We start from the raw sequence: 14647 nt of genomic DNA, 5'->3' as shown, positions 1-14647 counted from the left end.
CGGCAACTTTGGCCAGAAACAAGCGGATTCATTTTCTCCAAGCTTCAAGCCGTGGACTCGGACGCGACTCAGTATGGGAGGACGGTCTAGGAATTCGAAGCAGGCAAGCCTGGCAGAGGGGCTGCAGGAACTCCAGATGTAACGGTTAACCAAGCGCAGAACAGCCTAGAGATCTGAGTGAGCTGAGCAGGATGCCACGGTCGTAGGTCGTAGCTTCACAAGACGATTGAATGGATGGGTGTTGTGTTTTATGCTTGTCAACTCTTTGTTAACTTCAACTTGCGAAAGTCCGAGTCCGGCAAAATCCGGGGGTCTAGGTGGGTGGCGGTGGCGTAGTGCCTTCCGAGTTCTTCCACCATCCAACCACTCCTTCAACAAACTGAGGACAGCGATAATTTCTTCGAAGTTCCAGTTTCGCGATCCTACCCCCTACAACCCCCAACGATTCCACCCACAGGGACTTGCGCACACAACGGTCAACCTAACAAACGATCATGCCTACACTAGTACTGGCATGGGACAAATCGTCCACCCCAAGCTCAAGCCGCAAACCAAAATCAGTGATTCGAACTTCTAATTCTAATTTTCTCATTCCATCCCCTTAAATACTCAAAACCGACACATAAAGAGAAAAGGCGGGGGATAGGTATGAAGTTATGAACTACGGAGCAGATATGACATACGTACATAAGACAGAGGCGGACGCGAGAGAGCATAGCATAAGCTTAAGAGGGATCCGAACGAGGACGAGGATTGTGTGGGGCGAAGGTGAAGGGATGAAGGGATGAGGGGATGAATGGTAGTTGTGTATGTATGCAGGTAGGTAGGTAGGTGAATGCATTCTAAATGTAAAGCGACCGGGACCGAAGACGGGCAGACATGGAACGAAGGAAGATGGAGCAGGGATGCGAGAGGGAGAAGAAACTTAAGTTAAGCCTGGATGTATTTCCTCCTGAACATGCTGTCGATGTTGTCGAGGTAGAACGCGCCGGGCCAGATATTCTTGATGTCGCCCTGGGGCTGGTATGGCGCCGCGTTATGGTTCTCCTCCCTGAGCTACAAAGCCCAACGCCACTACTCAGTAACCGAACACTGAAAACGTGCAGAAAAGATAAAAGAGAACATACCTGAAGCCCCTTCGTATACTCATCACAGCTCACGACCTCCATACTCTCCAACCTCTTCAACAAATCCATCTTCTTCGCGATCTCACTGACGTCCCCCTTAACCCTAATCGTCCAAAACGTACTCGCACACCCACTCCCAAACGCAAACATACTGATCCTCTTCCCCTTCAACGTCTCGCCATCCACCGTACTCAACAGACTCGCTAGCCCGCCATACAACGACGCCGTATACATATTCCCGCACCTCGACGCACAGCGCATGGACGGCGCAACTCTAGAAGCATAATCCGATTTCGAAAGCGCCATGAACGCCTTCTCGACTTCTTTTGAGCCGAGCGTCTTCGGGTACGGAATATCGAGGAATCCCGCATCGATGTTCGCGAACTCGGGCTTGGACGGTGCGCTCAGATAATCCATGAACAATAGCCGAGCATGGCCCTTCTGCACCTGCTTCCCGTACGGGCTGTGATACACCGGATAATCGACATCCGCGAGCGAGAATACCGACTTCTCGTCGACTTTCTTGCCCGATTCGGTGGAGGAGGGGATGGCGGATGGGTTGAGGGCTTTGGTGCCGGAGGCGACCTTGGAGCGGAAGGAGGAGTAGGCGGCGTCCATTGCTTGGATGTAGGTGGAGACGGAGAGGGGGCCGTCGACGGTGGGGTATTCGGAGGTGAGGTTCGGCTTGTAGAAGTCGTAGGTGTTGGCCATGTAGGTTCCGTGGATGGCTATTTTGCAAGCGAGGAGGAAGGTTAGCTTGTTATACCTGAAGAGATGAAGAGATGAGAACGTACGTTCGAAGACGAGAGGGGCGTTGGGGCCGATGAGGATGGCGCAGGCGCCGGCACCACCGACGGGCCTGGCTCCGCCCTCTGCGTAGACCGCGATATCACCAGCGAAGACGATCGCATTGCGGCCGTCCCACGAGCGCGACTCGATCCTGCGCACCACCAACCCGCATCAGAATTCCACACGTAAAGGCAAGGGAAGGAGAGGAAAGGATAAACGCACCAGTTCGTCGCGTTCTGAACCGCAGCGGTGCTCCCATAGCACGCGTTCTTGCTGTCCAACCCCTCAATATCGTGGTTGCCGCACTCTTTGAAGAGGTCCATGAGGACGGTCTTTACGGACTTGGACTTGTCGATGATAGTTTCGGTGCCGACGTCGAGACGGCCGATGGAGCGCGGGTCGATGTCGAAGCGTTTCATGAGGGATGAGACGACTGCATGTCGTGTGCCATGTTCAGAGTTCAGCGTTTGGACGGCGAATAGTTAGATGAGCGAAAAGAAAAGAAAAAGAAAAGAAAAAAACGCACCAGTCAAGGCGATGGAGTTGATATCCTCCCTGTCGTCCGCGAAAGCCATGTAGGACTGTCCGAGACCGATGGTGTATTTGCCCTTGGCGACACCGTCGTACACCTCGAGGTCTTCCTCCGAGATGCACTGTACTCCCCACCATATGAAGATACGATGAGCACACAGAAGGCATTGCTACCGACGCCAGAAAGCACGTACGCGTTTTGGGAAGTACATGTCCATGGCGAGGATACCGACATCCTTCGGACGGGGACGCTCAGCCTGGACGTCGAAGACGGAGGGCGCGGCGGAGGTGGAGGCAGCTTCGATGGCCATTGCTATTGATTGTGGATGTTGTGATATTGAAGGGGACGGAAGGGGAAAAGATGGGGAGGGGACAATTCGTCGGGTGTAAGCCGATATATATACGACCGGACGAGGGGCAAGCGGACAAGGCTGTTACAGATTCCAGGGTGCATGTGCCGAAAAGGAATATATGATAAAAAAGAAGAGACGCGAAAAAATAAAAATGATGTCGAGGTCGGAGTGGCACGACTGCCTCGCTCGAATTCGGATTGGCTCGAACGGGAATGCACGACTTGAAAATCGTCCGATACGAACTCGAATTACGGACGCTGTGACGCTCTCTGGCTGCTGTTGGATGATAGCGATCTGTAACGCACCGTTTAGACGCAGAGAAAAACATAGCTTTACGACGAGCGAACGGGGTTAATTACAATGTCTGACTGAGAAACCCGCGCGGGGCGGTCGTGCCCCATTCGCGAACTCCCAATCCTCCCATCAAACCGCCCCTTACACCGTCCGCAAACACTGTGCACAGGGTCTACCAGCTACAGCACGAGCGGCCGACGGCCGTAGACCTCACAATCCTCTCAGGCTCAATGCCCTTCGCCCGCGAGCATACCAGCAGCAATATACAACGACAGTTTGGGCATTCGAACGATACTCTACGTTTTACATACCGCCCTCCTGTCTCGCCCGCAACAATTATTCAAAACACTGCAGTGCAATGTCTGAGACCGGGCGCCTTCAACCTGCAACATAACATAACATAACATGATGTCTGAATCTTCATGCCAATCTCGATTCTTCATACAAAGTGTCATATCTCCGTTTCATATCCCGTCCCGAACTCGTTGCAAATACCGTCAGACGTCAAACAACAAAAGAGCAACGACGACAACAAAAAGAATGAGCATCGTATGAGATCGCCGCCATGTCTTTCCTCATTTCACGGTGCGCTTTGAATCGCTTAGTCAGCCACGGACCATCGTGTCAGCCAATCAGGATTCAGCGCGTCCGAGCATCATGCATCCTGGCGTGGCGCAAGGGGTCCGACACTCAGTTCTCAAAGGAGACATGGGCAGGATGGACAAGTAATCATAAGCGAGTGATACAAGATGATACACAGGTTTGCATAAACCGCCGGCAGTCTGACGCTAGGGCTCACCAAGCCCGCGCCCAGATAGGATCACTCTTCGTCCTGACTTACTACGCTCAGTCTCGGTTTATCGGCATGGGGAATGTGATCATGATATCAGGCGGCTCCAGGTCGTGATTGTGAGTACGCAAACTAGGGACATCAAGCTTTCAAGACTGAAGAGTCGAGAGTCACCAGTGTCGTGTATGTCGCAATCGTAGCAATTGTATACCCAGGGTGTGAAGTGAAAGCGATCGTATCATACACTCAGCCATTCATTCATTCACTGGATGAACGCTCGAAAATGAGATAGATATATTCCTACATCGATTGCCGGATGGGTGGGTGGATGGGCGTCGACGCCCGATGATAAACAGGAAAAAAAAAGAGACTGAGACTGAGACTGAGGGAGAGGAGGAGAGGACATAAACTGAAAGATTGAAAGACTGGAGGAGCAGTGACAGTGAATCTGATAGTAAAAGAAGACGCGAGCGAGCGAGAGAGAGGTGTATGCATGCGATAAACGAGACTGAGACGAGGAGGAAAGAGAAAGAGAGATAAGACAGGAATAAAAGAAACGAGACACGACGAGATCAGATCAGATCAAAAGAAAGTTGAGTGATAATGAGACTGAGACTGAGACTGAGACTGAGTGAGTGAATGGGTGGGTGGGTGGGTGATACACAAGCCAAGCCGTAAGCCGATGCGAGCTTGAATAAGTTAAAGTATGTATGTATGTATGTATGTGAGACCTGAGACCTGAGAACGAGACTGAAATCGTGCCTGTGCCACTGTGCCATGGGGAGTCTAAAGGGGAATCACAGTGAAAGTCAGCAAGCGATGCTTCATTGATTGGATGGAGATGAGGACGGGGATGGTGAATCATGCATCATGAGCGCGATGCGATGACAGAAACCATCCCAAATGATATGATATGATAAGGCGACAGAAACGAATGAATGAACATACCTTCCGACCCTCCATCCCTCCATCCGCCCCATCTCATCCGAACCATAAGAATAATACAGAACAGAATCCGATACCGATGCGAGATGAGACGTATAACTGTAGTCGAACCAAATAGAAAGAAACGAAAACGACAAGGAAAGGGAGAGGGAACAGAACAGAAAAAAAGACCAGTGGGATGGAAAAAGTGAAAAAGGAAAAGGTGCGCCATATCCGTGTCCATGTTGAATGTCGAATATCGACCGCCTTCGTCTTCCTTCCTCTCACTCTCACCCGCACTCTCACTCTCACTCCTTCAATCCCTCCCACTGCCTCGCCCGCTCCTCTCATTCATAACCGCCGCCTCCTCTACCACCTCGCGAAGCGCTCTCCTCTCCCCTCCCCGATCACGATAACGCATCCATCGTCCACCCGCCCGTCCGCCCGTCGTTCTTCAGACTTCATACTTCATCGGCCCGCGTCATGTCTCAAATGCTGCCGATTCCTTCAAACCTACACCCGTCAGCGCACCGAACATAACCCCAAACGCGAGCAACACCGCCAAACGCAACGCAATAGGACAAGGAAGGAAAAAATTGAAAGGAAGGGAATAGGGAGAAAGAAAGAAAGGTGCGTCCGCAGGGCCATAATAGCTCGCCAGCGGTCTCTCTGGCAGGAGTATCACGGCGCCCTCCTCACACACAGAAACACACACCCGAGCGCTCGGCACACATCCGCAACTCTCGTGTCGTTCCAAGTTCCAATGTTTGGTCTGAACGAGGCGCCGCCACAGGGTCACCTTTTACTCTGCCCTTCACTTCACGGCATCGCAGCTTCGTACATATCATCCTACCAGCTTCCAATAGCCCATGCTTCTTCGGTATCGTATCGTCCACCGACTTTAAGCGACCCGCACATCCCCCTCGTGCCGCCACCAAGTGCAATCAACGTAAAGCGTGAAGTAGACGCTAGACGCTAGCGGACGCCACTCGAGTAAAGCTAAAAGCTTCCGGTGCACGTCGTACGGCGTACGACATATTATGCCGTATACGTATGGTTCTCCGTCCCAACATCCCAACGCCACAGGGATCCAACCGAGCCGAAAGACCGACAAACACCCCGCACGAAGACTTCGAAAAAAAAGGGGGGGAGGGGGGCGGAAACAAGAAAGAGAGAAAGGTAGGAAGAAGAAGAAGAGAAACTTGCTACTCACTCAGATTCTTAACCCACCACACCCGTACCAAGCCCGCACACGCGAGCGCGCTGACGACGCCCGCGCCGAGCCGGATCGCCATCGTCTGTGCGAGGTGTCTGTCTGTGTTGTCGAGTTCGAAGGAGGGCGATTCGTAGATGTTGAGGATGCGCATTGTCGGTTCGTTGATTTGGAAGTTGGTTGGTTGGTTGGTGATGTGGTTGGTTGGTGATGTGGTTCGGAAAGAGGTGAGTGTGTTTGTGATGGTGGTCGGGGAAGGTGGGAGGTGTGGTCGGGTGCGAAGGTCAGGTGAACCGTGAAGAAGAGGGATCTGCAAGGAAGCTTTGAAGAATGCAGAGATGTCAGATTCGGCTTTTAGTCAGGCAGAGACAGTGATTCGGATTTCGGGTCGGATGAAAGGATGACGCGATTGCGATATGCACGAAAACGAAGAGAATTTCCGGCCGCGAAGAAGGTCAACAGGTCAAGGCGAAAGTGACGAAACAAAAGGGATTCGGAGCGTAGGTGTTACACGGTGAGGAGTAGTTCTAACTGAAACTGAAACTGACTGAAACAACAAGAACGGACTGTGGTGAAAGAGCTAACGAACGAACGAGACTCACCGAACAAGACAAGAACTTGCTCTTCAGATCTCAAATGGACAGCGGAAGCGGATGCGGGCGCAGAGCAATGCGGTCAAAGCGGTGTCGTATCGACGAGTAGTCGAGTCAGGATCTGTGTATCTGTGTATCGGGCGAATGAAAGGCGAAACTGGCAAGGACGGGTTGGTTGTAGAGAAGTCGAATGCCGTTGCTTTGTACGTCCTCAAATCGATGAACCTAGTGGACACGAGTTTGCAGGGATTGTGCTAGCACGAAATACGATCCGAATTCGCCGAGCTTGGAGTTGGGGGTGAGGGAGTGCGTTCTGTACGGAGCCACCAGGCGTCAGTCTAAGTACCATCGATGGGACCTTGACAGAATGACAAGACTCCAGACGCACCTAACTAAACGTGGCCAGACAAAAGGGAAGAGAACAAGGACGTGGGGGAAAGAAAGGGAACGACAACCAACAACAGAATAATTATAAGTCTCGGCACTGCTTCACAGATCCGCTGCTTGAAGGCAAAGACGAGCCCGCGCCGTGGCGGGCCAGTGACAAGGGGGGATTCGTTGCAAATTCGTACCTAGGAACCCTGACAGGTGATTCTGCCCCGATTGGTGTGGCACTGCGGCTTGGTGGCGGTTGCTCTATTGCTTGCAGGTTCGTCTGCAGCGTTGATGCGATTGGATGTGTGCGGGACGAAGGAAGATGTGTGCGGCCAGTTGCGATACGAGCGGACAGTGGCAGACGCTTTCAGTTATAGTTTTCGAGGCGGTGTGACGGAGAGGGTGCCCCGATAAATTCCAACCCCCCTGCCGCTTCCATAACACGCATCTGCTTACACCCCTCGGGCAGCGCCTCATCCAATAACTCGTTGATGAGTCGCTGTTGTGCTAATATCCCTGCTTCAGCTGTGTTTCACCGACTCCAACAGCTGTCACATATTCTGAAGCGCCTTCAGCGTCTCCATGTTCTTGACAGTCTCGGTCTCGTGCTCTTCGGTGTTTCGAACGTCAACCAGCTGCTCAAGTGCTGAAACTTTGGACGACCACGGAGGTGCCGCCTACGGTTCGAATAAAAATGATCATAATCGATCAATCGCATACGTACCTCTCAAATTTCTGATCACAAAGGTGCGCGAAGCGTTTGCGGGGAGCACAAGCGCGTTTCTGCGGCCGCAAGCCACCTCCGAGTCTGCTCGCGAGCGCCCCTGTGGCCCATGTATGTACCTTTTTAGAAAGGATTTTCCTTGGAATTGAATGCACGAGAATTCGAAGAGTGTCAAAGCAGAAACAAGATGCGATCGGATCGACAAAAGTGTCTGCTCTTCCTTGCTTTGCATTTAGTCTTGCTTGTACAAGCATGCTCGGAGCATGTGATCGTGTTGTCTGAAGCTCGCTTGGGAGGAGAGAAGCGTTGCGAGATTCTGTCAAGTCAAGTTGCTTCCGTTGAATCTCGATGAGGAAAGACGACGGGCAAGAAGAGATAGCTTATAACGAAGGGAAGAGCATGATGATCAGGGTACTGGCGTTATAAAAATCCGTGTCGGTATGACGGATTGTCGCGTTACTGAGTTGCTCGAGCTCAAAATGGCGCCGAGGGATGAACACTGCACGATACTCATATAAAACGATGAGTTTCCAATAAATTACTTCGGGCCTTACACTCTGAAACCAAGACAGTGCACATAAAAGACTCGTAAAAGACCCGAGAACACTCACAGGATACCGACCACACCGCGCATAGATAAATCTGTGTTTCTAAAGACCTCGTACTCCATAATCCAATGCGGCTTATTCGCCGGACAAAGCGCCTCTAGCGCGTTCCTATAATGTCAAAGGCCAATAAAGCATGAGCCCGACAAACCATCACTCCGTTAAAAGAGATCACTCACCGCTGCAAGTCTCGCCTGAGCTGCAGCCGCCGCCGAACTCGCACGAATGCGATCCTGCTCTTCACTGTCCTCTCCATGTCCGTCATATAACGGTTCTTCCTCGCCCGACAGCGCGACATACTCGCTTCGTCTCCATGGCCAGGACCAATTCCTCGCAGACCACGATCGTCCACGTCCGGATGGAGAAGAGGAAGAGGAAGTGAAAGAAGGGAGGGAGAACGCGGGAGAGGTAGAGCGAAAGACGAAGATTTTGATGAGGTAGTACGTGAAAAGTACGGTGGTGAAGAGGGAAGCATAGAATGCGAGGGGGTCCCAATGGATGTTAACAGCGCCGAGACAGGACCTACAATGATCAATAATAACGATCAGTCAGATCATCATCCTACGCCCGACGGCGACACAACTCGCAGAAAAGATAAACAAATAAAACACACCTAAGCACCGTCATCCCCGCACTCAAGTACAACAACCCCAAGTAACACATCAACCACCTATCGCGCATCAACTCCGCCCTCCCCTCCCTCTCATACTCAGCCAACTGAGGCCACACCCCGACCGCACCCAAATACGTCCCAAAAGCCCACAAAATCTCGTACAACCAGCCTACACCCCACGCGCCCGTGCCTCTCCTCCCTCCTCCCGATTCACCCCACCTGCCTCCCCAGAGGAACCATTCGTAGTTAAAGATCAAGGCCAGGCCGAGACAGATCGCGCTGATGGTGTAACATTGAGATTTTTCGGACGAGGGGAGGGTGTAGGGGAAGATGGCGCGTGAACGGGTGTGGAGGAGGTAGAGCGTGTAGAGGGGGAAGGGGATGAAGAAGAAGGCGAAGGCTAGGGAGGGGATGTAGGGCAGGAAGGAAGGGTGGGGACCGAGGAGGGGGAGGAAGTAGAGGGTTAGGTAGGATAGGGCGAGGAGGAGTTGGCTGGGTACGGAGATTCCTGGGAGATTGTATTGGAGAGCAAGGAGACGAGCGGTTAGTATGTGGTTGTGGTACGTGTGAAGTACTTAAATGCGGAACGCACCGTCTGCGCCGTACTTGTAGATCCTGTACCATATCGCGGGGTATTGAAGGATCCCTGCGAGGTAAGCTGTCGCAGTACATGAAATCAGCGAGCGTTTTGAATGAGGTTGCTTCCCCAAGTACGAAGATCCTTCCAGATTCCAAACCATCCAAGCATCCACATACCTATCCCACTCATACCAGCTTCTATCATGGCCGCAAAACTCTCAGCTGTCGCTTGAGACATCGTTCCTTAGCACTCTTCACGCCAGAGTGTTTGACAAAGAGACAAACGGGACTTTTCAAGAATTCGTGGCAAGTGGCAGACAGCGACCAACATACAATGATTTCCTGATGGCACTCACACTGTGACCGCATCAGCGCCTATCGCGCGAGCGCAGATGATAGCTCATTTTATACTTGGCATCGCCGGCGCTCGCGTGAGCCCACGTTGAAAAAGGCTCCACAGACATCGCCCAGAACCAGAGACAAAAAGAGACAGAAAAAAACCAAAAATTTGTAGAGTAGGACACTCAGAGGCAGAGTTTTGAAGACGCGTTTCGTTACTCATGTGATCGTGAGGTGAGTTAAATCTCGGCAAACGCCGGTTCGGGCGCTTGTGCCCAAGTTGTGGCGAGCGCGGACTCGGAGCAGTGGCATCGATCCTGCTTGGAACGTACACTTTTTTCTTGATGTGTCTGCTTTATTAGTTTTATAATACCCTCCTGACTGAATCGGCATGAACCTTATTATTGAGGAGAGACAACTTGTGATACGATAAAGGGGCCATAAACTCTCATCGAATCGAGAGCGCACATCAACCTGAGCTCGATATTGCAAGACTCGAAGGAACCTGAGGCGCCTGTCTACGGTACCACAAATGGATAAATAGCTTCCCAGTTTTCAAACTACGGCTGTCTGATTTTCTCCCGTCGCAGGGTTCACTGTTTTGTACGATGTACAGAAGTACGGCCACAGTGGCAAGAGATCCTCCATCAATAGCCACGGCCCTTCCAGCATAAGTTCCGAGGTCGCAGGGACAATAAGCCTGTCAGAGGATGCATGTCGAAAATGCAACGCACCTATAGCTATTCCAGACCACTCCGCTCTCGAGGAGACCAAGGGGCCGCGGGTTATGCAATATCGCCTTCGAGATGATCAAGAATCCCCTTGAGCTTGGAGAAAAATGGAAGGGTATTGATGAATGAGTAGTTCACCCAGTAGCGCCTGGAACAGACACGCCGGCAATAACGTAGTATGTATCACTTGTGGATACACAGCCAGCGGCAACACAGGTCTCACCTCTGAATCCTTTAGCAACGCGCAGACGTAGGGTGATAATGCCCAGAGTCTGTGGGTGTTAGGAGGCGACCCCTATGTCCTAGAAGAGGATCAAGTTTCATGACCCAGTAAGGTGAACAATCGGTTTCGCCCATTCAGTATACCCCTGAATACACTCCCGCTCAACAAGCAAGCCTTATCCGAGGCTTTAAGCAAGGGGCTTCCAACCACATCGCCCATTATATATTCCAACGCGTCTCACTAGGATCCAGCGTACCTGGAGAATGCAGTCAGCATGCAAAAGCGGTTCTAGTCGATCATGTTCGTGCTATATCGTCACTCGAGATAGTCAATATCACCGCGCGTTCTCTCTGAAATGCTACGAGACTATCAGAATGTTGCGGCAATGAATCCAGGTCTGAATCTGCGCACCAATAGCCATTGTGGCGTTATACCATTGACAACGAATTCGGAAGAGAATAATGTTTCGGTTTGATGAGGCAAATCTGCTCGCAGGAGCGTTCTTCAGCTGTTAGCAGTGCAGCTAGAAGCCGGACAGGCGGCGAGGGACTTATGAGGACGATATTTTCTAGCAGGCTATCGTGGCCAAAGTTTATACCCTGCGTCTATGATATCTGACATATGAGAGCTGCAAGTGACACGTCAGTTCTACCCGGAAAGCAATGGACTTTCCTTTCCGTTGGATGAAATCACACCATACTCGCACCCGCAATCGGAAAGGCCTTTCCTGCATTCCACCAAATAGTTCAAACATTTTCCCTGTGTAATTGTATCGGGATCAGAAGACCATAAATATGACGAGCATGGCCTACCATTCCTTCCCACCTGCCTCATCTGGCTTTACTTTGACTGCTTTCACCTTGGTCGTCTAAATCACTACGCTCACTCCATCCCAACCTTCACCTTCTCTTCCTACCCGTCAGTACAGCCTATCGACGATGACAGTCGTGGACAGCCCACAACGTTTCTATATCCCCAATTGCCTCGAGTACTGGCCCTGGCCTCGCCACATCAATCCTCATTATCAGGAAGTGAAGAAGGCTTCCGCTGCCTGGGCCGAAAGCTTCGGTGCGTTCAACCCAAAGGCTCAACACGCGTATAATGCCTGCGATTTCAGTGAGTTTACAGTCAATTCCTATATCGAGGACTTCGAGTGGGCCACTCACCATAGTCTACTATAGACTTGTTGGCTTCGCTCGCATACCCCCTCGAGTCTGAAGGTCAGTAACTCACTCGTCCTGCTTTGCAACGACGAGAGATTTAAACGGTGTGTAGAACGTCTGCGTACCGGGTGCGACCTCATGAATATGTTCTTCGTATTCGACGAATACTCCGACGTCTCTTCACCAAAGGACGTTATCCAACAAGCTGCCATCATAATGGATGCTCTGCGCAACCCATACGCGCCTCGTCCTGACGATGAATGGGTCGGCGGAGAAGTTACCAGACAGTACGTTCCACGACACACAAACCCACACCAAGAAAGTACTCTGACACGGCAGGAACAGATTCTGGAAGCGTGCCATCAAGACCGCCACCGCAGGGGCACAAAGACGGTTTATCGATGCGTTCGAAAGCTATACGCAGTCAGTCGTTCAACAAGCGAAGGATCGCCACCACGGGTTCATTCGTGACGTCGACAGCTATCTCGAGATGCGAAGAGAGACGATCGGCGCGAAGCCGTCGTTCGTCGTCCTCCAGATGGACATGACCCTCCCAGACGAGGTTCTCGCTCACCCGGTCATCCAACAGCTGTCTGCCCTGTCCACTGATATGATATGTCTTGGAAACGTACGTTAGTCTGACCACTTCGCAGAGACGGCTCATTCAGATACTCTGGACCGTACAGGACATCTGCTCTTATAATGTCGAGCAGGCTCGCGGCGACGACCTCCACAACATCATCACGATAGCGATGAACCAGTTTGATATCGATATCGCCGGTGCAATGGATTGGGTTGTGAAGTATCACGCGAAACTCGAGCGAAAGTTCCTCTACCTTTACAATAACGGTCTTCCATCATGGGGCAAGGAGCTAGACCCGCAGGTGGAGCGGTACGTCTGTGGATTAGGAAACTGGGTTCGCGCCAGTGACCAGTGGGGGTTCGAAAGCGAGCGATACTTTGGCAAAAAGGGGAAGGAGATTTTCAAGAGGAGGTGGGTGAACTTGATGCAGCCGGAGAGAGCGCAGGACATCGGTCCGACATTGGTTGATGGGACCAGATTATGAGGACAGTAATAACTTGTCTCGGCGAAATCATTGGATTCCTCTGCGATTACTTTTATGGGTCTTTATGAGGATAGGGATGACGCACTATTCCATATTCCATATTTCGTAGTCGCCTATCTGCACGAGCTCGAGGGAGAGAATTGAGACCTCTTTGCGTTCGTTGAGGTTTGCTCCCGAGAAACTTTGTAATGCTCGACGCTCGCCTCCAGATTCAAGCTCCGACGTTTATCACTCCCACGACATCAGTGCCACGGCGTGATCAAGCACTCTTCCTTCAGATTTTGTTCAGACTTATAAGTTCTCTTTCTCAACCAACGTCGCATCTACGACAACGCAACATCCTTTTAGGGAGAACTTCTAGGATCTTGACCCCGTTTTGTGATTCAACTATCCGCTTGCCTTCGTAAATCTCACTCAGCCTCCTACTACTAGCGCTCCTGGGATTGCCCAACCAGTCGTCAGGTTCGTCTTCCTCGAGTGCCTGTGTACTCTACTCTGTTCTTGTCCTTCGCTTGTCTGCCGATATTGTTAGCAGCGTTGAACTTGAAGCCCCATCGGTCCGGAATATTGTCGTCGGTCTCCGAATCTCGAAGTTCGCGTCTATGGCGGTGCGTCGGAGAAAGGCCCGGAAAGCGTGTAGTAGGAGCTGAACGTTGAACATGGACCGTGCTCGGGTGGATGTTAAAGAGCCTCGTAGTCCTGTTTTGCACTTGGTCGAATCTAGGGTCGGATGGTACTAATCGCTACATGCGCTTAATTTCTCTGATATCATTGTGAAACTTGAACAGGCGACGACTCGGACTAGCACTGGCTGACGCTGGTATCTTGTCCGAGAGATGCATTGGATTATTTGCCGTAGAATGATCTGTTGATCTAACCGCCTACGACAGATACCGTTAACCAAACTCGGAGGGCGCTTTAGCGCGAGTGGGTGGCTTTCCGTGGGGGGTTTGTGCACGTTCTAGAGGCCTAGAACACAGAAAAGAGGTTCAGATCGATTCTTGATTGGCTGAGAGCCTCGTATTTGTGCTTCTGTGCGTCAAGAAACACTCCTAAACTGCTACGGAAAGTCACCCAGTGACAGTTTCTCATCCTCAAACTGCTACAAGCCACCGCCGCTCCTACGGCGCCATGCGTAACCGACTACATTATAGGTACAATATATACGAAGATCAATATGAGGCATACGAGCCCGAATGGAAACCCAATTGCGGTGGTTCCAATGCTAGATATGCAGGCGCTGCCGGCGAGGCGCCGCGAAGCATTGTACTTCAAAGGGTGTATGACCTACCCAGTTCTTTCAAAACATATGATCTGGGTGTATAGCTTTTGAGCCCATAAAGTCGCAAAGAACGTTGTGCGTCTGGTAGGTCTGCATCAGCTTCAAGTGAATCACGCCAGCTTGCCCTCATTTTCTCTCTCGCTGGCCCTGGTCTCCTCTATAGCGGCTTTGATGTCCCTTGACCGGTTGTGTTCGGCAGGCCTCGAGCATGGATTCATGCGAGGAGCTACGGCCGTAGGTCAACCATACTCGGATTTGGCTCAGTCAGATTGTATGATTTCGTATCTCTCAGCGCCAGTAATTAGAGTCGTATCGGACGATTTCTTGCCACA

At 51.5% G+C, this 14647-nt stretch overlaps 4 protein-coding genes across 4 annotated transcripts; 2 read left to right on the top strand and 2 right to left on the bottom strand.

The window, feature by feature from the left end:
- Window positions 1-561: 561 nt before the first annotated feature.
- On the bottom strand, window positions 562-2798 carry STEHIDRAFT_119554 (hydroxymethylglutaryl-CoA synthase). Its single transcript, XM_007301630.1, has 6 exons — window positions 2642-2798; window positions 2443-2569; window positions 2139-2349; window positions 1922-2067; window positions 1128-1855; window positions 562-1056 (listed from the first exon to the last, which is right to left on the bottom strand). The coding sequence occupies exons 1-6, from the start codon at window positions 2756-2758 to the stop codon at window positions 931-933; spliced, it is 1455 nt and encodes a 484-aa protein (XP_007301692.1). The 5' UTR covers window positions 2759-2798; the 3' UTR covers window positions 562-930.
- A 2209-nt stretch (window positions 2799-5007) lies between these two features.
- On the top strand, window positions 5008-6232 carry STEHIDRAFT_129366 (uncharacterized protein; the record flags this gene model as incomplete). Its single annotated transcript, XM_007301629.1, has 2 exons — window positions 5008-5329; window positions 5988-6232. The coding sequence occupies 2 exons, from the start codon at window positions 5008-5010 to the stop codon at window positions 6230-6232; spliced, it is 567 nt and encodes a 188-aa protein (XP_007301691.1).
- A 2016-nt stretch (window positions 6233-8248) lies between these two features.
- On the bottom strand, window positions 8249-9913 carry STEHIDRAFT_119552 (uncharacterized protein). The gene is made up of 4 exons (XM_007301628.1): window positions 9524-9913; window positions 8932-9439; window positions 8498-8840; window positions 8249-8429 (listed from the first exon to the last, which is right to left on the bottom strand). The coding sequence occupies exons 1-4, from the start codon at window positions 9669-9671 to the stop codon at window positions 8397-8399; spliced, it is 1032 nt and encodes a 343-aa protein (XP_007301690.1). The 5' UTR covers window positions 9672-9913; the 3' UTR covers window positions 8249-8396.
- A 1891-nt stretch (window positions 9914-11804) lies between these two features.
- Window positions 11805-12874, top strand: STEHIDRAFT_25180 (terpenoid synthase; the record flags this gene model as incomplete). The annotated part of the gene is made up of 4 exons (XM_007301405.1): window positions 11805-11919; window positions 12079-12253; window positions 12312-12594; window positions 12620-12874. Coding segments are annotated over 4 exons (828 nt in total), but the record flags the coding sequence as incomplete, so codon positions are not given.
- Between the last annotated feature and the right edge of the window lie 1773 nt (window positions 12875-14647).

The sequence above is a fragment of the Stereum hirsutum genome (assembly GCF_000264905.1).
Source record: "Stereum hirsutum FP-91666 SS1 unplaced genomic scaffold STEHIscaffold_4, whole genome shotgun sequence".
Classification (NCBI taxonomy): Eukaryota; Fungi; Basidiomycota; class Agaricomycetes; order Russulales; family Stereaceae; genus Stereum; species Stereum hirsutum.
Note: the sequence above shows the minus strand (reverse complement) of the source record. Positions and strands in the feature narration are given on the sequence as shown.

What these genes read in the sequence shown, in the direction of transcription:
- STEHIDRAFT_119552 (XM_007301628.1), bottom strand. Translation starts at nt 9,671, where the DNA reads ATGGTTTGGAATCTGGAAGGATCTTCGTACTTGGGGAAGCAACCTCAT. An exon ending in CTACAAGTACGGCGCAGACG is followed by an intron (nt 9,440 to 9,523) that starts GTGCGTTCCGCA and finishes ACAATCTCCCAG; the next exon opens with GAATCTCCGTACCCAGCCAA. An exon ending in CTCAGGCGAGACTTGCAGCG is followed by an intron (nt 8,430 to 8,497) that starts GTGAGTGATCTC and finishes TTGACATTATAG; the next exon opens with GAACGCGCTAGAGGCGCTTT.
- STEHIDRAFT_119554 (XM_007301630.1), bottom strand. Translation starts at nt 2,758, where the DNA reads ATGGCCATCGAAGCTGCCTCCACCTCCGCCGCGCCCTCCGTCTTCGAC. An exon ending in CGCCCCTCTCGTCTTCGAAC is followed by an intron (nt 1,856 to 1,921) that starts GTACGTTCTCAT and finishes CTTGCAAAATAG; the next exon opens with CCATCCACGGAACCTACATG. An exon ending in AGTATACGAAGGGGCTTCAG is followed by an intron (nt 1,057 to 1,127) that starts GTATGTTCTCTT and finishes TGGGCTTTGTAG; the next exon opens with CTCAGGGAGGAGAACCATAA.